This window comes from Meles meles, chromosome 3 (genome assembly GCF_922984935.1).
Source record: "Meles meles chromosome 3, mMelMel3.1 paternal haplotype, whole genome shotgun sequence".
NCBI classification, from domain to species: Eukaryota; Metazoa; Chordata; class Mammalia; order Carnivora; family Mustelidae; genus Meles; species Meles meles.
The window spans coordinates 62549753-62575072 of record NC_060068.1 but is presented as its reverse complement, the minus strand read 5'-3'; the positions used below and the strand labels follow the sequence as shown (position 1 = coordinate 62575072).

Genomic DNA, 25320 nt, shown 5'->3' with positions numbered 1-25320 from the left:
TATAAAAAGGGAGGATAAAGTATCTCCATTAGGCAAGAAGATGAAGGCCCTGTCATGGACCCCTCTGAATTCACCTATTGAAGCCCTAACCCCAGTGTGATGGTATTGTGATGAGAGGCCTTTAGGAGGTAATCAGATTTATATGAGGTCATGGGACTAGGGATCCCTTGATGGGATTAGCATCCTGAGAAGAAGAGAAGGAGACCTCAGAGCTTCCTCTCTGGGCCATGTGACAGCAAGAAGGCAGCCCACTGCATACCAGGAAGAGGTCTATCACCAGGAACCAAATCTACCCGCACCTTGACCACTCCTCAGCACTTCTCAGCCTCCAGAAACGTGGAAAAATGTATTTCTGTTGTTTAAGCCATCTAGTCTCTGGTATTTTGTTATAGTAGCCCAAGAAGAGGCCCAGATGACTGATTGATTTATATAGATATAAATACATTCTCCAGAGAACTTGGGAGTTGAACCTAGGCTTCTGTGTGAAGAATATGTATATTCTTGTATACATATATATGTATATGTGAGTGTGTGTGTGTGTGTGTGTGTGTGTGTGTGTATTCTCTCTGAGGCAATAGGTGGAAACAAATTGCCAAATTGCCATGAGCCAATACATGGTCAGTGATTCTTCTGCAGTGTATCAGGACATATTAAACATTTTCATTGTTATTTATCCCTTTGGACTATTATTTGTGCAATATCTACCATGTGCTTTTAAATACTTATAATGGATTAGATAGGAGATCAAGATTTTTGTTCTTTTGGAGCTCGCATTTTGTAGGCGAGAGATTCATGAGCCCAGTAACCCTGAAGTATCTGTTTTTCCTAACGCTCCATGCTCTCTCCTATCTCTGTGTCTTTGCACACTGTTTCCATTGATACATTTTTCTTTCTTTTTTTTTTAATTTATTTAAATAATTGCTCTGCCCAACGTGGGGCTCTCGAACTCACGACTCTGAGATCAAGAGTCATAAGCTCTCCTGCCTGAGAACAGCCAGGTGCCCCTAATGGTATACTTTTCTAAACTGGTCCCATCCTACACTCTGCCTTGTAGTTTCTGCTTACCTTTCAAGACTCCGCTCAGTGTCAGTTCAGCTTCCTTCTCTAATCTTTCCTAGACCTGCCTCTTCTGCTTTTCTCCTTTCTCCTTGTATCACCTGCCGCAGCACAGTCGTCCTGTATTGTCACTGTGCATGGGTTTGACTTCCTACAGTGTTTTGAGCTCCGTGAGCATAAGCTTTGTCTTTGTGCCTGGCACTCTTTTTGTTTTAATTTTTTTTTTTTTTTAGATTTTATTTATTTATGTGACAGACAGAGATCACAAGTAGGCAGAGAGGCAGGCAGAGAGAGAGGGAAGCAGACTCCCTGCTAAGCAGAGAGCCCGATGTTGGGCTCCATCCCAGGACCCTGAGACCATGACCTGAGCCGCTGGCAGAGGCTTAACCCACTGCACCCAGGTGCCCCTCTGGCACTGTTTTATTCAATAACTGCTTATGGAATAAAGGGAATGAATACATATAACATTGGTCCTACCCTCTCAGCCACACTCCAGAGGAACATGTTGACTTTCTTGATCCAGTCCTTTTACTTATCGGTGCTGTTGGACAGTGTGCTGCTCATGTTAAAATTACATATATTGCATGCTTGCCACCTTCTAGAAGCTATTAGCACTGGTGTTGCAAACATGAATAAGACCCAATGAGGTTTATACTCTGGAGGGGAAAACAGATACATACATAAGTCATTTTACTATAACATCACCTGTAATAAGACAAAAGTATGGGGAACTCTGAAATAAGACAGGGTGCTGGGAAAGGGAGTGTGGACTCTTAGACTATCCTGCAGTTTTATTAAGTCCTCTTGGCTCTGATAATCTTGCTGATCCTGTCAGATTTTTTCGAAATGCTGTGATGTATCCAGCACCCATTATATGCCATATATAATTCTCATTGCTAAAGTTAATCTGAATAAATGATCCCATTTGACTTGCACTAAAAGCCTAAAAGAAAGACAGTATCTCCAGTTTTAATATTATAAAAAATTGAGCCTTAGAAAATGTAAGCAACTTACCCGCAGTTATGTCACCAGTACATACAGGGGCTGTTGTCAATCCAGGGCCTTCAGACTGTCTAGGACCTGTGTAGACTGATACAACCTCCAAGTTCTGTAATGGAGAGAACACCCTGGGCTTGAAGCCAAATCCCAGATCTATTTCATATTACCTATGAGACCTTAGGTAAGTCCTGTAAAACTCTCAAGCCTCATTTTTTTTCATCTATAAAACAGAGATAGTTGCAAGAATTATAATAATGAGATTTAATTTGAAATCATGTAGCAGAATACTTAGTACAATGAATAATTTTTTTTAAAAAGGTAATTCTGTCCCTTTAAGTCTTACCATAGGCTCACCATGCTCTCATATTTGTGCAAATTGCTTTCTTTCTCTTTGGTGTAGACGTCAAAAGCACAGTGGTTAGCTAACAGCAGCTCCTGGGTAATTGTCTTGAGGATTTGAGGCTGTATCAGTAGCTCTCAGGTGAAAATGTTCCCCAGAGGAGCAGAAGCATGTTTTTACCCTGGCTTCTAAGTCCCCTAAGTTCTTGAGCACAGCTGTGTGAAATGAATTGAAAAAGCCTGAAATTATTATGTAGCCCCGCTTCTCTCCACTGAGGTTGGGGAGTGGGTTTTATAGAACAACAAGAGTCCAGCAACTCCAACAAGTCCTCGGATTTCAAGGAATTTTAGTGGGCAGCTCTATGTTACTAATAATTGTCAGAGCAAGACTCCGATGATCGCCTCAAATCTTCATAGGCATCTTCTTGTTATTCCCTCCACATCTTACCTACGCGCTGAGCAATTAATAGCACGCCCGTGTGCCACAATGCAGCCCAGAGCCGAGAGATCTGACGAGATCTGATTGATAACATTTCTGCTCCAGATAGGATTCTCAGACCAGCTCTACCAGCGTCCCTTGGGAACGTGCCAGAAATACAGAATCTTGGGCTCCATCCCAGACCTACTAAATGAGAAACTGCATTTCAAAAGATTCCCACATGATTCCTGTACTCATTAAAGTCTAAGAACACCTGAATTAGCCACCAGTAAGGAAGCATTTGGGCTCAGATCCAACCTGCAATAGAGGGCAGAAAGGTGACAACAGATGGCTTAACTTCCCAGCCATGCTGACTTTGCACAACCTACTTAACCTCTCGGACTCTACTTCCTCACTTACACGCTGGCGAGAATCATAGTTCCTGCATCTCTGGGATGTCAAAGAGTAAATGTGTTAACAATTATTAAGCACTTAGAATAGTATTTGATTCAAAGCAAGGGAGCCAAGTATTCCTGCTTTACAAGTGGTGGCTAAGATAGGATGATGATAAAATAAAGCTTAATAAACTCACCTACGTCACACAGAGAAGAAACAAAAAATCATAAGCCTCAAAAATAAGTTAGAGACCTCTAACTTGGGTTCCTGCCAGTGAGGAACTTTGAAGGAAAGTAAATGTTGATACAGTAGTAGCTTTGAGTAGATAATCCCTGGGTCAGCCAGGACATCTTATCAGCTAGAGTAGGTCATATTGTTTCTTTTATCTTTATCATCATAAATCTTGAGTTTCTGTCCCGTCTAATTGCTAAGAAAGGCAGAGAGCCTCCTGGTAGAACTGAAATGTGTTTTGGAAGTTGTTCTAACAATTGTGGCTTAGAAAGTTTGGAGCTAAAATATGTGTGTTATAATATGCCTTGGTAAGAATATTTGCCATATATAACTCTATTCGCTTACGTTTATCATAGGAATTTGATTTTACTCTCTAATCTGTTGATAATCAACCTACTTTAGAACTCTGATTTGACCCTCAACAACTGGACCAGTATGAAAAGGCTGTATAGATATGCTTGAAATTAGGACTCTAGATCAAGGCATATATGTTATTTTTTGTAAAATAAGTTCCTGGCCAGTTAACTTTAAAATATGTATTGTAGATTCAAAATTTGCCACAGTTAACAAGGGTGTCATTGTGGGACAATTTAGTTGGGCAGTAGGATAGGTATGTATAAGGGCTATCCAAAATTAAATCATATTAGAAATTCTAATTATGTTGAATGGGAAAATTTAAATAGATTATGATCAAAGATACTAAACATTTATATTTCCTACAAGTAGAGTAAGCACAACCTGAGTTGATGTTTTATGAGATTGTAGTAGTAAATCTACAGATGATTATTTGATCATTCTTGCCATTTAATCTAGTTTTCCTCCCTCTTTAGTTTACAGTTAACTGAAGTGGATTATGTGTTTTTTTGTTTGTTTTTTTTTTAAGATTTTATTTATTTATTTGACAGAAAGAGATCACAAGTAGGGAGAGAGGCAGGCAGAGAGAGAGAGAGGAGGAAGCAGGCTCCCTGCCAAGCAGAGAGCCTGAAGCGGGGCTCGATCCCAGAACCCTGAGATCATGACCTGAGCGAAAGGCAGAGGCTTTAACCCACTGAGCCCCCAGGCGCCCCTGGATTATGTGTTTTAAATTTGACCTACACATCTTTAAATCTTCTCTACCCTTATAAATAGAATAAATTTCCTCAAGAGTCTGGGTGGTAGAATCTCTTCTGCAAGTATGTATACTAACAGGAACAATTTAGATATGAAACAAGGGTGTTTATGTAGGTTATTGTTGAGAGAGCCTGATGACATTTAGCTTATATGTAGATGATATTTGAAGTAAGGTAATGAAATCTGCTTCTGGCAATAAACTTCCTCTAAGAATAGACAGAAAATCTGCCTCATCAGAGTTGCTCCTAGCAGAGTTTGTTCAATTTGAACTGCTCCGGGATCATGATGTTGAAGCTTTCTCTTTTAATGATTTGGGCAAACTGGAACAACTTTCCCAAGAAGAAAAAAAACAGTTTTGTTTTGAATGACTAAGGTCTAATTAATCAGGGTAGCATCGTATCAGGGGAAACCAAGAAAGGAGAGGAGGGAGCACATACTCACAATGGTCTTTGTTCCTTGGTGTTAACAGATTTAAAACTTCACCTTTATCGCAGACTGTACCTCTGTGACGACAGTGACAGGGCGCAGCTGTGTGCCTTGGCCCTCTTGCCATACCAAGTGGATTTTGTCAAGGCGTCTGTGGCAAGGGTGAAGGAGCTCACTCGTTTAATGATACATTGGCTCAAGACATCATTTGCCAGCTCCACAGAGGAAAATAAGTATGTACCAGCACATGGACACCATGAGAGCCTTCCTCTTTTCATATCCCTTTCCTTCACACTTCCAGGCCCCACCTCTTTCCTTGGTAGGCGGAGGAGAGGGAATATATGGAGAGAGTGAGGGAGAAGGAGAAAGGTCTGTCTAGAATATGGGACATCTGTATCACATTATTCTAAAACAACATAATGGTTTGGTAGGAACCAAAGAACAGAAACAAAAATATTCACTGGCATAACTAGGTGGATTGGTGCAAAGAAGGAAGGCACAGGAAAAAGAAAAGGGAAACTACTAGCACAATGCGAGTGGGATGTTTACTCTTTGAAGCCTCAATTGTTCCTTCCTCTTTAGCCAGTTTTATCAGGGGCAGAGTTGTCTTTCAGAGAAGGGGTCCTCAAAAGCTGATGTGTGCGTGTTCTTGTATCTTTCCTTGCCTTTGGTAGGAAAGTGCTCTAACTTATGATGAAGGGATGTGAGGGAGACTCAGTGACTCATCTGAGTATTTTAAGATAAACTTTTCATAAAGATGTAGAAATGAATTCTCCATTTGGCAGAAATAGCAGAGACAGGGTATTTACTATAACGTATTTATACATGGCACTTTCTACAAGGACTATGTCTTCTTTGTCTTTGTATAAAGTTGCTAATAATCTTGATTTGTTCATCTTAATCACTCATTCTACTCTCTGTGTATTTTTCCGTTTACCACTGAAAACATTAGCCACTTTGCAAAAACATGTATTACTTCTATATAATATCCTCCTGTTTCTAAATGTCTTTAAACATCCTGTATATTTTTTCTCATTTGGTTGGGTAAAAATTTATTATTAAAGATAGAAGAACAGAAGAACAAAGAAATAAAGCTTCTTGCCTAAGTAAGATTCTTGGTCAGATGACAAGCACTGGTTTTGAAATCTAACACTTTTTTTTTTTTTTTAAATGGAGAGCATTTATAGGTCTGGAAGAAGAAACTTATCTATTGCTATAGCAGAACAATAATTCTAAGACTTTAAAAAGGTAGTATTGTGGGGAAATTGGACCACACATGTTATAATATGGTAATTGGTTTTCTATTTTGGGAAAGTAATCTGGTAAGGTTGTATTAAATATTTATTATGTGTTAAGGATTTTAAAATACTCAAGCATTTGTCAAGGTAATTCTCTTATATAAAAAAAGTGATAATAAAACAAAAAATGTTTATTTATTACTTGGTTTCAAAAAAAAGGTTGAGCCCATTTATTAAAAATGTTATAAAAAGAGTACTAAAAATAAATGTTTAAAAAAAGAGTTTACCTAGGGAACCAACCTTGGGGAAAATAAATCACATTTTAAAAAGGAATTCATATAAATATATTCAGAATTGTGCTTCCCATGATAAGGAAAGCTGGGAACAACAGAAATGCTCCTGAAGAACAAATAAACTTGCACACAACTGGAAAGAGTTAAATGAAACAGTGTTAAATGGCCCAAATAGAACACAGGATAATAAGAACAAGTGTTAGAGGTACGTAACCACCCATGAGAACATGCCGTAAAATGTCTTCCCCCCCCCCACATTTACTCTCATGAAATATGAAGAGCGTCTCCTGCTTGAGTGGTTTTCAACCATGGTTTCCTTTTGGCGCATGGGAATATTAGCTGGTTCGAGTGGAGATGGATTTGGAGTCTGGTGTTTGTTGTTGTCAATCCCTAAGGGAGTATTGCAGGAACTGAATTATTGATCAGCTGAAATCTGGTTTGTTATTTCATGACCAGGATAAAAAATGTTGTTTACTTCTGGTTTTTCTTATTTCCTTTACTGAAGTAAAAACAAACGACCAATAGTGATAGTATGAAAATATTTCCATTCTGCTTGGGGGAAAAAACTGCTTGATTTTGCAACATATCCTCAAAAGAGATTGTTAGGGCTAATGAATGCCAAGGCGATAAAAATACATACTTGGATATCAATCCACACGAAATCCTGAAACCACCTGTTTTATTTTCTCCCATGAGTTTGTTTTTAACCCTCAGCTTTAATTTCTATTTCATTTTTCCCTGGTGTAACATAAACTGCAACTTAAAAGATTAATGTAAAAAAATTTTCCTTCTTTGCCCCAAATTCCCACCTCCCTAAGAACATTTAGGACATATTTTGCCAAATTTGTTTTTTATGTATGCTTAGTTTTTTAAAAACAAAGGACAAATGGGTTTGCAGTTTATGTGTCACTTAAAAATTTTTTTCATTTAATCTATATTATATCTTTTTATGTCTGTACCTAGAGATCTTAGAGATCTACCTTCTTTTAATGACTGCACAGTACAGATCACTGCTAAGACAAATAGAATGTAAGGTTCAAATACAAACCACATATGCAATATTAGATATTCTGGTAGCAATATATAGAAAGGTAAAAAGTAATAGATGAAATTAATTTTAATAATATATTTAGTCTTCTATATCAAAAATGTTACCATTTCAACACGCAATCAATATAAAACTTATTAATATTTTCCTTTTTAAAAAATATAAGTCTTCAAAATCCAGAGTGTGTTCAAGTCATTTGAGCCACATTCTCTACAGAAGGAATAGAGTGGAAAATGCTGACGAAAGGGATGCATATGTCCAATTTGTATAGAGTTGATTGTATTAATTTACAAAAAAGACTGTATTAATTTACATTCTCACCAATAGAGTGTGTCTGTTTTCTCACAAACTCACCCACCTTGGATGTTATCATTCTTTATATTTTGTCAATCTATTGGGGGGAAAATTATTGTTTGATAAACAGTGAGATTGAAAATAGAACTTCTTCTACTGTAAATTGCCTGTTGGGCTTAAATTTTTCTCATAACTGAATAAATCTGTCTTCATTTTCTGGGAAGTAGACAGCCCTTCCATCTGTGTGTCTAGGTTCCGGAGACTTCCCTCCTCTTACACCGTGGAGCTCCTCACCATTCACATCTGGGAACTGGCGGGAAAGCCGCTGCTCTTCAGCCTGGTGCAGGGAATGAGGGCAGTCCTCAAGCTTCTGGTTCGATACGCAGAAATCGAGGTTGTTTGGCACAGACACTACCATCCCAAGTTCCCCATTTTTGTAAAGGTGAAGCAGAAACACACAAGGTAACTATCTTTTTCTGTGCCCTTAGGAAAGAAGCAGCATATTTGTCATCCACAAAGAAAGTCTGGAGCAAAGATAGCTTTATTGTGATTCACTGTAAATGAGAAGTCCTTAATTAGCACAGAGTCAATTCCCTTTGATTACTTTAATTCTCAAGTGTGAATTACGAGTAATTTGAGCGGAATGAATCAAATGTGGATACACATGGCAAATGGGTAGGAAATTGAAGACAGGAAAGCAGGGAGGAAATGCCTCCTGAAGTGAAGAGGAAAAATGAGAAGGCGGCTGTGTTGGAGGGGTGCAGTGGGGAGGCAAAAGCAAGATGCTGCTTCCTGATGGGTATTAGCCCTCCATGGGCTTGCTTCCACCCTTCCAAGGCCCCTTTTCTTAACCACGTTCCTTCTTTAACTCTGACATCCCCTTTTCTCACTATACAACAATCAAAACTGAGGTCAGACATGAATAGTTTTGTGTTTTGTTTTGTTTTAGGCCATTCATTTTAGACCCTGCCAATCCTACTGTCAACGTCTGTGACACGTGCAATGCCTGGGATGAAGTGGCCCTTGTGGCGAGACATAGCCTACTGAAACCTCTTTTCAGCGGAGTGAGAGCTGAGCCCCCTTGGCTTTTCACAGACGACTGGTAAACTGGACAAGGAGCTACTATCCTTGGGTTTCCACGAAGAAAATAAAAAGGACGCTGAACACATTCCCAGTTAGAGTGCTCTGGAGGAAAGGCAGTATGATTGTCTCGCTCTAAGTCACGTCGTTAGTGACCCAATCTTTAACAAACGTATTGATGTGACTTACCATTTAAGATACAAGGATCCATTTCAGCCTTCAGGAGAATTGACCCATCCTCTCCCATTTTTTGGATTTATTTGCTTTGGTGGACTTGTGAAAAAAATTTTTTAAATGTCAAAGTAGCCACAAGTGAATAAATAAATAAAATTCCCAGGTCATTTGAGAACAGATTAACTGAGAGGGTAAAAAATCACTTCCATTTTTTTAGTTTTAGCTCATTATGTCTTCAGGTTGACTTTTTAACTCTCTTGGTGATCTGGCATTTCATCGGGTCACCTGTGTTTTCAAGATTTCCCTACAAAAACCTGCCTGCACTATGTACAGCCTGTTCATTTCCAGACATAAACTAACAAATCGCTACATGGAAACATGGAACTATCTGGAAGAAATACCATGGACTGCCTCAGAATAAACTGTTTCCAAAGTCATTTTATGTCACAACTTATGGGTCAGAATGGAGCCATTCGTGAGGTTGTAAGGTGCTCAGCCCTAAGTAGGAGAAAATAAAGTACCCTGTCCAGTTTTGTCACAACTGTTTTCAGTTGGTGGTGTAAATTGTTTTGTTTTGTTTTGTTTTCTATTAAGCAGTGTTAGCGGCCACTAATAATGAAAGCCAGGGCCCACCAGAAATAGACCGAAGGAAATTTCCTGACTCACTTGCATAGCAATGATTCATCAGCACGAAAGATATATGAAGTGTGACTGCAGATTAATGTTAGTGATTAGGCTTCTCCACATGACAGAACTCTTACATATAAATGAGTACTGGCCCCTTCAGGCGAGTCCTCAGAGAACTTGTATGCTTATTCCAGTGATGTGATTGGTCTGGAAACACTTTTAGACTTCCCCTCAGGGGAGAATGTTCTTTTGAATATCCTTAATGGTGACAAAATTTGTCTTTGAGGTTGGATTTGATTTTTGGAAATGGTGCAATGTATTCACAGTGGACATCTGTGATTTTTTTGTCTACCCAGAATCCTTTTCGCCAATTAATGGTTGGAGACTGCATTTCTTCTATTGTTCATTCTGTCTCTAAAGGCTCTTAAGGACAAATATTTTTAAAATATCTTGGGAAATAGCCACATTTTCTCACTTTGGTAACTGAACCCATATTTACCTCAGGTGACTCCTCCTTCTCCACAAGATCTACATTGTTTAGATTGGATACATTGACCACTAGTTCTGGGGGGACAGGCGTGTGACTTGGGAATGGTACAGTGATTAATCGAACTAAAATACCAGTATAGCACCGAGTTCTGGAATTTGGATTTGAACTGGTGGCAGAGAATTTCTTCTGCTGCTATGAGGGGAGCATGAAACTGCAGGTCATCATCTTGCTGCTCCAAAGGGACAGGCCTAAAAATGGAGTCAATACAAAAGAAAACTGATTTGAGAAGTGAGCAATGATGCACATGTATGCACATACGTGCACATCAATATCATGAGAGAGATCAAGTCCTGGTTTGTGCTCCTAGATACAGATGTATCTGGAACAAAATCTCTTGTGTCACAAGCCAGTAAATTCCCCCTTTGCCTAGGAGGTTTCATTTGGGGTTCTACCTTACAACCAAATGAGCCCTGATTAGTCCAGTAGAACAAAGCCAGTTCTGGTGAATGAATTAACTCATCATCAAGGAGTAAGGAAGACACCAATACACTGACAATACATTTCTACTCAAGAAACATTCATTGAGCACCTGCTAAGTATTTGATCTAATAGTCCAGATGCTAAAGTAAACTAGTTGGTGCAGGGGAAGGAGTTTTCAGCCAACAATAGACACTACTTTTCTTCTTCCTTTACTCAAATGAATTCATTTCCAAAGACGAGTTCATGGCTGGAATGTCTTTGCCAAAGATGGCATTCTTGAGCATTGTCAGAGCATGTTACTAGTTTCCTGAGGTCACTAATTTTTTTAAGAAGACAACAGTTATTTGAGGTTATGAGTTCTATCTTTTTAAAAATAGAGTCCCGTTTTCCTTCTGTGGTCATACCTCCTGTAGGACTTGAGAACACAAGAATTTCTATGTAGGGGAGCAGGAGGATGATGAGCACATAATACATAATTTATTTCAGAGTTGGAAGAACTCCTGAACTCTGTGAGACCTGACACTGGAGTGAGAGAGGCAGTGAGTGGGGGAAAAGTCAACTCTGTCACCAGTTTTCTATCGACTTTTTTCAGGAGCATTTTTTTTCACTTGAAGAGGCTCTTCCTCACATCAGTTTGGCGGGCTTTTTTGTTTGTTTGTTTGTTTGTTCTACTCGGAGGATTAAAACAAACAAACAAACAAACCAACCAGAATAATGTAGTGTGATTTTGCTCTGAAATGAGAACGGTCCGATTTCTTTGGTTGCAAGGTATGTGACCCACTCAGACAAAAAGTCAGAATTAAGTGCAGGGCGCTTGGGCCGGCAGCTCTTGTCATCCCTGCATGGACGTCATACTTTCACCTTCTCCTTGCATCTCTGCTTTTCTCTGCCTCTGCTCTCTGTACCATTCATGGCTACCCTGTTCAGTGTAGTCCTCCTTTGTGTGTCTGTGCCTTTCCTTACCAGCCCTGGTGAAAACAGTCTTCAGAGAGGCTTAGTAGCTGCCATTTGTAGGTCACACAAATATTCCTATTTCTCTGGTGATACCAACTCTTAGAAATTTTCAGAGAGTTTGTAAGAAGGCAGGAAAAAGTTACCTTTTCTTCGGTAAGTCAGCAAGTGGAAGAAACCATGATCAGAAGAAGCAACAAGTAATAGCAGTGGGTGGGGTGTTGGCAAGGTAATCTAGGGGGGACAAAGAGAACATAAAGAGACTGGAGAACCAGTTTGGGGCTGAGAAATATACCCGGGAGGTTTTTCAATACTATGCACTAGACCCAGACTACCCTTGTTCTACCTTCCCCTGCCTACTCACAACCTAGGGTTAGATCCCATAGATCAATATTTGGGGTGCCCTACTGGTAGGCTAGTAGGAGAAGGCTAGTTTGGGAAACTTTCCCCCATTTATGACCTTGCTTTTATAGAAAAATGCACCCTCAGGGTTGAACAACTGACTTACAATGTATTTGTGGTGCATAATTGCCCCTACAAAGTGGGAAGTGCTATAGTTAGCAATCTGGGGTTTTCACTTGCAAACCACTAAAGAACCCATGCTTCTGGAGAAGCAGCTTCTGCTTGCCTTTCCCACAGCCTACTTTGTTCCAAGGTACAAAGTGCTACCAGGCTTTAGTCAGGTTCAGAGAAGTGACTTTAACAAGAGCTAAAAGAGATTTCCATGGTCTCTGGTAAAGGGATTAAAACTAAGTCCAAATGTTGTTTGGGCCAAAGTGATAAAAGACTGGGAGCTGCTCTTTCGGTAGAAAAAAGGCAGCCATATCTCTTTGTCCCTTCTGTTTTTCTCCAGCTTCCAGAAAAGGTAGAGGGGCAACTTTCCCTTCTCTCCTTTATTCCTTTCTGCACTCTACCCCGAGAGGCTGGTTACGTCCAAAGGGGCAGGGCTGTGCTGCCCACTCTAAAGAATGTGTTAGGTAGCTTTAGGCCAAGAGCTCAAATTTAAGTCTGATCAGAAACACCTGGTAAAGTGGAGAATTATCCAGATCTTCTCCTGTAATTTGGTCAGCAGGTCTGGGTGTGGCCCAGGAACTTTTTATTTTTAAATGAGTAACCCAGATGATTCTGGTATGGATATTTTATGTATCATATTTGGGAAAGAAAGCCTAGATCCTGGGGCAAAATCTGGCTGTACTGGTAAGATGCAGTGTGTGTGTGTGTGTGTGTGTGTGTGTGTGTGTTTGCACGTGTGTGCATGTGCTTACCCTCCTTTAGATCTGGGCTCCAGGAAAGCTTGTTGCTTACACAGGTCATACCTCGCTCAAAGGAGCTCAACATTTGAATCGGGGCCAAGGCCAAATGGAGTAGTAGCTCCCACTAGCGAGGCCAAGGACCTTCCTGGGTAGAAGTCATTCTCAAATCTTGTTGCACATTGAAACAACCTGGAGAGTTTTAAAAAAACACTGATGCCTGGGCCACGCTTCCAGAGAGTTTGATTTCATTGGTCTGAGTATAGTCTAGACATTTAGGATTTTTTAAAGCTCCTTAATTATTTCTGATGTGCAGCCAAAGTTGAGAACCACTGTGGCAGAGAAAGTGATTTTCATGTTCCTAAGAGCCCTGACTAAAAATAATATTCACACTTTAACACCATAGACACCATAGAAGAAAACTTAATATTTGCCTTTCTACAAGGCAAAACGAAAAAGTATCAAAAATATGTAAGTGATAATATCTTGAATAGTGTTTACTTGTAAACATAGTCAAGGATAATGAAAATGTTCTTCATCTGGCTTCTTCCGTCCTTTGGCAAGAACGAAAGGCATAGCATGATACAACTCAGAATTCTCTAAAGCATTTCAGAGATAAAGTCAGCTACACCAATACGGCTAGCTTCAAAATTTTCCTCTAAAGAGTCAGGGAAGTGTTAAATCTTTATATGCTTTTTCCTCTTTGCCCTGAGACATAAATCACATTCAAAGTTGGTGTGGGTACAGCATTTCAAGAATATTTGTGATTTTATTCTTCTTCTTTTGTAGAGGTAAGTGAATGAATTTAACAGAAAACATATCAGTGGACTATAGCTTTTGAACAAATGGACAACAAAATTCTGATCATTAGAGGAACAATGACTTCATTAAATCAGTAATATTATGATAGGTTCACACACATTTAGTGACTAGTTTGCTTTCAACTGCTTTTTCATAACAATTTGGTGTATTTGGATTTTGTGAAAATTAAACTATCTCTTTTCAAGACACAGTATGATTCTGTATGTAAGGATAATGACATTTATCTTAGAAATAGGCTACACAGGGCTATGTCTAAACTAGCTCAGATCCCTGCTGAAAAGTTTAAGAGACAGTAAGTCTGTGCTGAAAATTAAGAGTTCTGAACTGAAGGTTCTTGGACGGAGTAATCGACTTTGGAAAAGTCCACAAACTCTCTGAAACTGTTTATGCAAATTTGAATGTATATACTGCACTCTATTTTCCTAGGAAGAGGTCCGTGACTTTCACTGGATTCTCAAAGGGGTTGTCACTACAAAAGTTTAGGACCCAGAGCTCCATATATTTAAATAGTGAACCTCCACTGTAATCCTCTTCAGTACAGTGAATCACTGAGAACAAGATACAGAAAAGGAAAAGTAATAATAATCTACTTTGCTTTTCAACCTGGCTCTTCTTGAGCCCGGAATTATGAATGTTTGAGTAATGTACTGACAGGTACTGATTGATGTACCTTGTGTCTTAGCTGACATTAATTTGCTATAAATGAGCATCAAAGGGCTCAGCAACGGTAAAGATTCTGACTTTTGTTTCTTTTGCTGTAGGTTCCATGCCATTCCAGGAAGAGTGGGCAGTTTTGACAAGCTGGGAAAAACTGCCATTGGCCAAGGGGTGAGAACCTCTGCTCTTAGTTTACAGAATGGTGCAGTTTTCTGATTGTAGGGCAGAGAATAAATTTACTATTTTCCCAGCTGATTTCGGTTCCTGCATCTAATTAGATGGTGTCAGTTTGAGGTAGTCATTGTCAAAGTCTGCAAATGCTAGCAAAGATATACCTAGCTTTTCATAGACCCGACATGGGAAATTATGGCTTTTTGAAATGTTAAAGAATAATTACTTTATGAAAAGATTCCTTTAAATAGAAAGTTTCCTTAATTTTAAAATTTATTCAACTTACAAATATTAATCCTAATTCCTTTTTGGAATTATAAGGGAATGCAGTTTTATTCTAGGTGACATTTAGCCTCATTATGGGGAGGAATGTGACATTCGTTAAAATAATATTTTAAAATTAAATTTATTTAATATTATATAGTATTACCTTTCCACATTAGAGTAGGGCAGACATGAAGCTAAATTCTCCCCTGGTATGAGAAATAGGATATATGAAATTAATTTTTTATTATCAAGGCTACTTCCAAAATACATGATCAGTATACATAGTTTTCATGGGGACTTAAGGAGGGACAATTACATCTGCACGTATTTAGATATGAAGTTGAACTATCATGTTTCTGTAAATTTCAATGTAAATACAGTGATTTTAGCTTTCAGGAGACCTAGTTTGCATTTGCCTAAAGATGAAGAAAAAGAAAACCTGTTTAATATTGAAAAAACTGTGTTCTTTATTTTGAAATTTGGAACTAAATGTAAGATAATGGTTTTCATGTTATAAATATGGAAATTCCTACAAATGTTTAAAATTTGCCGCTGCCATTCTTAAATTTGAGTGACCAGAAACTATCCAAAAATTGGTCTCTATTTGCTTTTGGTTTTCTAATCAATTAATTGACCCAAGCCATTTTCAAAGAGAGATGTCTAATTAAAACCTAAAAATGACACTCCATTTGAGCAACTCATGGCTCATGTTCTTGAACAACAACAAAAAGACAGCTAAAGACTCCTCTCTAATGCATGAGAAACTAATCAAACGCAAGCACTGTTAAAAGCTAATAATTTTTTAAAAGCTTTAACCTTTAAAATGCCAGTAATTTTCTACACTATAGACATATGACTGTGGTGGCAAAAATAAAAACAAATCAATTCAAGTAATCTATCTGCAAATTAAAAATAAACATGAGTGGCTCCAGGACTCACAAACATTAGACATTAATTCTTCTTGAGGAACACAAGTAAAGGTACTACTTTAGGTGACATCCCCATATGGAAGAGTGTAGATTTTTAAAAATGATTATTACTGGCATTTTAAGCCAAATTAAGTTTATCAAGTATTTTCATACTATTTCCACTTTAAGATCTTGGATAGTGGGATGTCCAGATAAAATCCCCACTGTAATTTTGGATTACACCTAGTAGAGTATAAGTATCTCTTAGCTTCTAAAGCTTAAGAAGAAACTCCAACCAGTGTATTTTTTTCTATATTGTTTATTTAATCCCAAGTATTTTTAAAAATTGCTCTCATGCTCCTTTCCCCAATGCTGACTGATGTTCTTTTGGGGGATGCTACACTGGCCCATTGTGTAAAACAACACATAGAATCTAGCAAGGCACATGTCAACAGGGCTTTAGGCTGAAGCCAAACTAGGAAAATATTTTTCCAACAATCTTTCCTCCATCCTTTCAGTAAGAGGCGGAACTCTGGAAAGCATGATGGGAAAATTGCATCGAGTGGGATGTTGGGTCCTGTAAGGGTCCTACTACTCTCGAATTCTGTGAATGGAATGGATGGGAAGAATTAGTACAGCCTTCAGGTAGTAGCTGTAGCTGCTAAAGCCTGGGATGGACCTCCTTCACTGGGTTTCCTAATGTTAGTCCGGCTCTGCCAACCTTGGGGCAGCCGGGACTTGGTCTTGCTAGTGGTAACCACAGAGGGCTGTTAGGCTCAGCTGATCATCACTGGGAGAGGAGGTGTCAAGATCACTGTAGATCTGAGTCAGGGCTAAACTAAGGATTTCTTTCTTTTCTTTGTAAAACCGCAGTTCTTGTCCCGCTTTCCTGGCTTCCTCCAACTCCCTCAGGGCCATCCGTAGCTCTTGAGAGAGGATTCCTGGCGACTCCTTCTCCTTCATGATCCAGTCCAGGGCCATGTGACTGCGCATCTTTTCATCTAGGGAATACTGGGAATAGTAGGAGATGACTTCCTGGGAGCCAAGAGACAAAGTCCAGAGTGTCAGTGAAGAGCAATAAAGGCACCTGTGCTCATGGCTCTCCAAACCTCATTTCCTTTGTCTCTGCCACCCCCCGCCACATCCATATCCATAGGAGCTTTGCCAACAACTGAACCTCTTTGATGTTCACAAACGGAGGCCAAATCTCAAGAGACACTTCTTAAAGCAAATGAAGGGCTAAGCTGGTCAGGTAAAACAGAGTCACTGCAGGTTGTGTCAAAACACTACCATCAGAATGACTCAATAATGTCCACAAACAGAACTCTGACCTTACTAGAAAATGTCTTCCTTTGAAAATGCATTCCTTTATGCATGACTATTACTACCTCATTGATTCTTTGAACTCTTTTACCCAACATTATCTCTGTCAGCAAGGTAGAGAGACAGAACAATTATATGGAAGGGTTAGGGCAGAATTCGGTTTAGTCACACCCATTGCAGAGAGCAAGAGGCTTTGAGTCAGGACAAGGCTTAGAAATCAAGGAGGGTCAATTTCCTAACTGCTGTTTTGTTAGCGTAGGGAAGATAGATGGCAGTCCAAATGGTTCACAGAAACTACAGAAAGAACTTTAAGAATGTACTGTGGAATGTAGGCATTATCATTATTGATAATCATAATAATGGACATTGTCTGTTCTGTAAATTAGTTGAAATGAATCACTACTTGTCAATTCTCATGTGAGAAATCTGCCAATACAGTGTAACATCATGTATAGGTTTAATGGATACACTTTAAGAAGATCTCCTAGAGTGGATGCATTGCTTACTTTTATTTTCAAGAACATATGGTATTTATTTATGACCTTAACAAATTAAAAACAACCATGGAAAAGTGTTTATAACCAACCCAGTGAATTTCAAAGACCTTTTATAAAATCAAAGGAAAAGAAAAAAATAGCCCTAGCCATTGTCAACTACTCATTTCTTTTCCATCTTTGACATTTTGAAAGCCAGACTTTCTAACCAAAGAACAACTAAAAAACTCCTGGGGCTGCAGTGCATGGAAAACTCTTATATCCACCCACATCCAGCTGACTGGTAGAGGTTTTAATCCTCATACAAATTTCTGTTAGCAAATTCTCAAAAATAAACGGCTATCTTTTAAACTCCACTGGTGCAAAAAGGAAGGATGAGTCTTGCAGGATAGAAGGTGAAAACTGTTAAAGACATAGGAGAGGATTTGTCTTTGCCATTAAAAAGGGGGGGGGGGGAGGGAGCATCTCATAGGTAATGAAGAAATAGTAAGACCTTGTTTCTGAAAAATAAAGAAGAAACTTCCAGACCAAAAAATTGAGGTGACTGAACGCCAGCTTGCCCAACTTTATAATCATTTTTGTTGTCTTCTGGGGACTTTTGGTGGGGGTGAGAAAAATCTTCCTGCTACAATCAACTTTAGTACTCTTAAGTGAGGCGGTTCAGAAGCAGTACATTCTCAAATTTCTTTCTTTCTTTTTTTTACTGTGTTAATTATTTTTGCTGTATAATCTATTTATTTACTTACTTACATATAATGTATTATTTGCTTCAGGGGCACAGGTCTGTGAATCTTCAGTCTTACACAATTCACAGCACTCACCATAGCACATATCTGCCTTGGAGAGTAAAAGAGGGCACAAATTCTAAGGCAGGGCAGGTGCATAGAGAGAGTGAGCATTTGACTTAGAAACCAAGTCTGTCTTAATGATCCCTCTATTAGGCATTTAGTACGGGTATCTGAATCAGTCCTATGTGTAGGCAACATTCTCCTTTGTGTGCATATTTGATCAGTCCCTGACTCAAATGGACTGTTATATATATTTTTTCATATATCCTCTGCTCTTAATAGATAAAGTATCAGATTTAGACAGAGAAAAATCCAAATAAGGGAAATCTAGGAAGATGACAAACCCATTCTTAGACTGGAAAACCTCACCTGTCGGGAACACTTTGTTTCACGAAGGGCTTTTAAGCTTCCATTCCAGTGCAATAGCTGGAAAATGGTCATCAGCTCCTACAAAACCCAAACACCTGTCATTACTCTCCAAGAAGAAATGTGAAAGAAAGTGTGGTTTCACTACCTTGTGGAGCATAAAGAATAGCACGGAAGACATTGGGAGATGGAGAGGAGAAGTGAGTTGGGGGAAATCGGAGGGGGAGACAAAGCATGAAAGACTGTGGACTCAGAAACAAACTGAGGGTTTTGGAGGGGAGAGGGGTGGGGGGTTGGGTGAGCCCGGTGGTGGGTATTAAGGAGGACACATATTGCATGGAGCACTGGGTGTGGTGCATGAATTATGAATCACCGAAAAAAAATTAAATAAATTAAAAAAAAAAAAGAAAGTGTGAAAGCTGGGTAGGGCATAACTCTGATTTCCCAGCTGTCTCAGGGAAACAGAATATACAATATCATCAGAATACTTAGAGACCTTTCAAACACCAGAGTCCGCAAGCCTCTGGAGTATTCTTCCTTCCTTCCTCTGTTATATCCATATTTGCACAATAAAATGACTAAGTAGTTGACAAATATCTTTCAACATTAAAAGTACATATGCTTGGGGTCCCTGGGTGGCTCAGTTGGTTAAGCGTCGGGCTCTTGATTTTAGCTCAGGTTTGATCTCAGGGTTGTGAGATGGGAGCCCTGCATCAAGCTTAGACTGGGCATGGAGCCTGCATAAGATTCTCTCTCTTCCTTCTTTTCCTCTGCCTCTCCCCACCAACTCTCCACAAATAAAAATAAAAAATAAAATAACGATACATATGCTCTAACAATTCTACCCCCAAGAAGTTATCTAAATATATCAGCACATCTCAGAGTAATGTGTAGGTAAAATTTTTCATTGTACTGTTTTTTAAAATTGCCTGAGGTTGAAAATATTTTAAGTGCTTATTTTTATTTTTTTAAGGATTTATTTAAATAGTGAATCCTCCACTGTAATCCTCTTCAGCACAGTGTATCACTGAGAACAAGATACAGAAAAGGAAAAGTAATAATAATCTACTTTGCTTTTCAACCTGGCTCTTCTTGAGTCCGGAATTATGAATGTTTGAGTGATGTACTGACAGGTACTGATTGATGTACCCTGTGTCTTAGCTGGCACTAATTTGATATAAATGAGCATCAAAGGGCTCAGCAACGGTAAAGATTCTGACTTTTGTTTCTTTTGCTGTAGGTTCCATGCCATTCCAGGAAGTGGGCAGTTTTGACCGGCTGAGAAAAACTGCCATTGGCCAAGGGGTGAGAACCTCTGTTTTTAGTTTACAGAATGGTGCAGTTTTCTGATTGTAGGGCAGAGAATAAATTTACTATTTTCCCAGGTGATTTCGGTTCCTGCATCTAATTAGATGGTGTCAGCTTGAGGTGGACATCATCAAAACATTTTTTTTTTAGGGGCGCCTAGGTTGCTCAGTTGGTTAAGCATCTGCCTTCAGCTCAGATCTTGATCCCAGGATCCTGGGATCAAGCCCCACATCAGGCTCCTTTCTCAGTGGGGAGTCCACTTCTCGCCCCTGCTCACGCTCTCTCTCTCAAATAAGTAAAATCTTAAAGAAAAATTTTAAAGATTTATTCATTAGAGAGAGAATGTGTGTGAGTGGGGGGAGGGGCAGAGGGAGAGAATCTTCAAGCTGGCTGCTGGGTGAGCACAGAGCCCAAGGTAGGTTTCCATCTCACCACACATGAGATCATGAACTGACCCGAAAACTGACTCAGATGCTTAGCTGAGTGAGTCATCCAGGCACTCCTCACATGCTCATTTTTTTTTTAAGATTTTATTTATTTATTTGACAGAGAAAGAGAGAGAGAGAGATCACAAGTATGCAGAGAGGCAGGCAGAGAGAGAGAGGGAAGCAGGCTCCCTGCCCAGCAGAGAGCCTGATGCAGGGCTCGATCCCAGGACCCTGAGATCGTGACCTGAGCCGAAGGCAGAAGCTCAAGCCACTGAGCCATCCAGGCACCCCTAAAAGCTCATTTTTAAAGGAATAGTTTTAAAAAGAATGATACTGAAGAGTAGCAGAATTTGCTGCCCCCAAAATATGAGTTCAGGACATGCCACCCCAAAACATGCCACTTTGTTATATTCATTTTAAGATGCAAACACTTGAAAAACAGAAAATGGATAGAAAGGCTTTCTCTGAACTCCCCTTATCTGCCTAAAGACACATCCTCCAGAAGGAACCCAATTATGATAAACCCCCTCCTGAGCAATTTCATCAACTGGGGAAGGTTGACTCTTATCACAAAAGAAGACACAGACTAACATACCTCCCATCTATTCTTCTAAGGGCCCATTCATCTTTCTTAAGAATCATTTACTATCTCCTAAGAGGCCTACATCCCCCTCCTCTTTCCCTATTAAGATGATATTTGATCCTAAATTCCAAGCCACCTCAGGAAGATACTATTTTTCCCTGAGTATCTCTCATGTATACATGAAGTATATGTGTTAAAAAAACAAACAAACAAACAAAACTTCGGTTTTTCTCTTATTAATCTTTTATTACAGGGTTCTCACCTAAGAACTCAGAAGGGTAGAGAAAAAATTATTTTTCCTCCCCTACAATGAAGTCATACCACTGAATACTTTCATTCATAGAGAAGGGATGAGAAGAGAAGGCCCTCCCAGGTTTTTTTTTTTTAAGATTTTATTTATTCTTCAGAGAGAGAGTACAAGCAGAGGGTGTGGCAGGCAGTGGGAGAAGTGGATCCCCACTGAGCAAGGAACCGGATGCAGGACTTGATCCCAAGACCCTGGGATCATAACCTGAGCTGAAGGCAGACGCTTCACCAACTGAGCCACCCAGGCATCCCCCTCTAGGATCTAATAGAAAGAATCTCTATGATGTGGTGCTAAAAGAAAAGCAAGGTGCACACCATATATACTGTGCATGAGTATTTGACTAAAAAAGAATAGAAAATAACTATGAATATTTGCTTGTAAATGCCTGTGAGAGTTCTGGCAAGATATGAAAGAACTGGATAACATAGTTGTTTCTGGGGTAGAAACAGGAATGCCCGTGGGGCAGAAGTACAAGGGAGACCACTGACTGACATTCTTTTGTACCTTTTGAGTTTTGAATCATGTGACGATATATATTAAAGAAAACCACTTAAAGTTTTAAAAATTTCAGTTAGGAATATAGATAACATATAATGGACAAACTAAAGAAACTGTAAAATACAGTTCATTCATTCAATTCATTCAAGAAAATGCCTGAAAATATGGATAATCAAGTAGAATTGACATTAAAACCAATCCCTAGTTTCCACACCCAATGGCCGGTGTTGAGCACGACATTAAGATTCTATCAGCATCCTTTTCCTTCATGATATCAAGGGCAAGCTAAACTGTATAAACTCTGAAGACTTTATTTTCCTAATGTGATTATAAGTAGCAACCTTCAATTGAAAGCTATCTGCATTTTTTCTTTTTTTGGTGAAGAGACATATAATGTGTATTGACAGCACAAATCATATACACTCAACACAACTCAGGAAATTAAGGAAATTTTTGGTTATGACACTAGTTATGAAAACTTAATTAACATTGAGACAGTTGTCCTACTGACCATTCGAAAAAACTGATTTTTATTGTCTTTACCTCTGCTTCCTTACCAAAAAGCTTAAATTATGAAAATGAGGAGACCAAAGGCATTCTAAGATTTCAGACATCTTAAAATTATTAGGTAAATTTTAAAACTATAAGATATTCAGAAGAGCAAATATTACCATTCTTATGTCTGAAATTGCCAGTATAATGTGATGGGTTTTTTCGTCTTCTTTTCAGTTGGGGACTTTGTCTATATTTTACTATACAGTAAGCACTCGAAGAGCCCATAGAGACCTCAGTAAAAGCAAAACCATGTGTTGCCATTAATTAAAATGCGACATGGATACCAGGGGAATTACTCCTCCTGCCCCAAACAGAGATGCCACCATCTGCCGAGGGTCCCGGGCCCACTGCCGGGGGAAGCCGCCTCTCTCAGGCCCTCTCTCCTCTGCTTCTCCCTGCCCCATCCAGATTTGCACTCTGTCACTTCACAGTGATAATCTGGAATCGTGAGTGCGGTTAGTTCTATGGCCAAATCTTACATAATCTGCTTCTCACCCTGTGCTTCTCATCAAAGTAACTCCAGTGACTGAGGAGGGTAAATCTGTGCTGCCTTTCCTATTGTTATCTTTAATCTTCGCACTAAAGACTTTGTAGCCGTAAATATGAAAAGGAACATTTTTAGGTCCTGATCAGAACAGTCTCTGTGGTGTTACGGAATGGCCACGATTTCCAAATAAGACAGTTCTTTTTGCTGAATGTTTTAAGACTCCATTTGGGAATTTTGCATTCTATTGTATATGTCCACTTTTTAGAATAATAAATACCACCTCCAGTCCTCCACCTTCCCCCCAACTGAAGTTTATAACGTTTAAATTCTGTATAATCCAGAAACATAGTAACAAATGCAACATATGCCTTGTAACATAGTCTTCCTCCAATGTCTTCGACCGTCTCATTCTTATCTATATACTAACCATTGCCCCTCTTCCAGATAAACTCCCATCATTCCACCCAGCAAGGCTCCTAAGACTTTAAGGACCCACAATTCTGCTGTGAACAGAGGCAGAAACCCTTCTCTTGTCCCTTGGCAACGTACATCTCTCAAAAACTTCCCCACAGAGACTTGAACTGTTTTTGACTGCAGGAGAGTCATCCCCACACCCCTTCTGGTTTGTCTAAATTTCTGTTCCATCCCCAAGGAGTGTTTGTTGTAACATAACTGCCTCTTTCTCAGTGTTGTTCTCATTCCTAAAATCCCACAGGGGAAATCACCTTCTTTCTGCCTTTGTACATTATGTCCCAGTCTAGTTCTTGCCCTCCTCTGTAGAGATACTAATCTTACCATCACTATGTAACATATATGGAAATATCACCACATTCTTTGTGTCCCACCTCTTTATGTCCCCCTTGATAGTGACCAAATTCACTATCCTCAGATCTTCCTGAAGCTATGAGCCCAGGACATCCTTGTATGCCTCTCATGGATTCCATCAGCAATCCTTGCATTATAATAGACTGGCAAGGAGAGGGCTGTGGACTTCAGTAAGGACTTCCTAGTTTCACCAGGATTCCTTGTTGCCTGGTTTTCACAGTTCTGTTTTTCTGTCAAAGCCTTATCACTTTAAAGGAAATCTGTTTGGTGAGCTATCTGTCCTGCTCCTCATGCAAGTCTTTGGGCTGTGCTATTTGTTAGGTGGTTGATCTAGAACCCCGAGGAATTAGGGTAGGCTGACAGATAAACAAGAAGCTGGCATATAGGTTGGGTTGGGACTACTTTGAGGAGAGTGAAGCAAGATTTAAGGTGAATCATGAAAGTTCGGGGTCTTTTATTTAAAATTCTGTCTTTAGGAGCACGTGGGTGTCTCAGTCTGTTAAACATTTGCCTTCTACTCAGGTCAAGATCTCGGGGTCCTGGGATCAAGCCCCATGTCAGGCTCCCTGCTCAGTGGGGAGCCTGCTTCTCTCTCTCCCTCTGCCCCTACACCCTACTCCCTCTCTCTCTCTCTCTCGCTCAATAAAATCTTTTTTTTTAAATTTTGTCTTTATTTAAAATTTTGATATTTTGTTTGTTATGAATTTTTACACATTCATTCTGAGTTTTTAAAATAGTGTCTTATAATATTGTCTTGATCACTGAGTTTTTTGACACTCCTTTAAATTTTGTGCCTGAGGTGAAGGCCTAACTCTCCTTACCCTAGTCTGGTCCCTTCTGGTGAGTCTGTCTCAGGGACAATGTGGGCCTCATGAGCTTGTGGTGTGGGCAATCACACAGGGCCCCAAGCTTGATTTCATGCTCCACTGACTTGAAATTCTTAGTAAGTTTTTCACAAAAGGCCCTGGATTTTCACTTTGTATGGGCCCCAAGAATGATGTGGCCAGTCCCAACCAGTAAGGTAAATTTGAAATCAAATGGAGAAGAAAGTTCTGTGATTTCTGCAAGTTGCAGCTTTCATTCTACAGCTTTCCTGGTTCCTTCTGTCATTCATTCCCTTTAAACCACCAACAGCTGGGCTCTGTCCTCACAGTGCTTCCTGATGTTGCCTCCTATTAGGAGCAATGTTTGTCTTTTCAGCTACTTTGTGGGGAGAAAATGCACTATGCTTCTCTCTGGAACTTTGTCTGGGAGACTCGCTTGGTTCTGTGATTCATCAGAAATAAGAAAAACAAACACTGTAAATGGAGAACTTGAAAAACAGGTGGGCACCATCTCCCCACCCAAGAGAATGGATTTAAGAGGAAATTTGTTTATGGGATGAGGTTTTAAAAGGCGACCTGGAGAATTTAGCAAAGATGTAAATAAACAACTCGTTCTCGGACTGCATTAGGCTTCAGAATAAATATATTAACCAGCTTCAGTCAAAGTCCGTCTCAAATCTGACCTTGACAAGACCCAGTGGCTAATGCTGTCGCTATCCCTCCCCCCAAACACCAGGCAGTTTTCTGTATGGCAAGGCTATTCCGCTTCCCTCCCACGAAGTAAAGGTAAGCAGAAGCCTATCATGTTT

General features: G+C 39.5%; 1 protein-coding gene across 1 annotated transcript in view; it reads right to left on the bottom strand.

Annotated features, from left to right (window-relative positions):
* Window positions 1-16055: 16055 nt before the first annotated feature.
* The window catches only part of LIX1 (limb and CNS expressed 1), a 49895-nt gene continuing 40630 nt past the window's right edge, over window positions 16056-25320 (bottom strand). The window contains exons 5-6 of the mRNA XM_046000496.1: window positions 18700-18777; window positions 16056-16760 (exon numbers count right to left, since the gene is read on the bottom strand). Coding sequence (XP_045856452.1) covers window positions 16473-16760; window positions 18700-18777 — 366 coding nt within the window. The 3' untranslated portion in view covers window positions 16056-16472. The remainder of the gene's footprint in view (window positions 16761-18699; window positions 18778-25320) is intronic.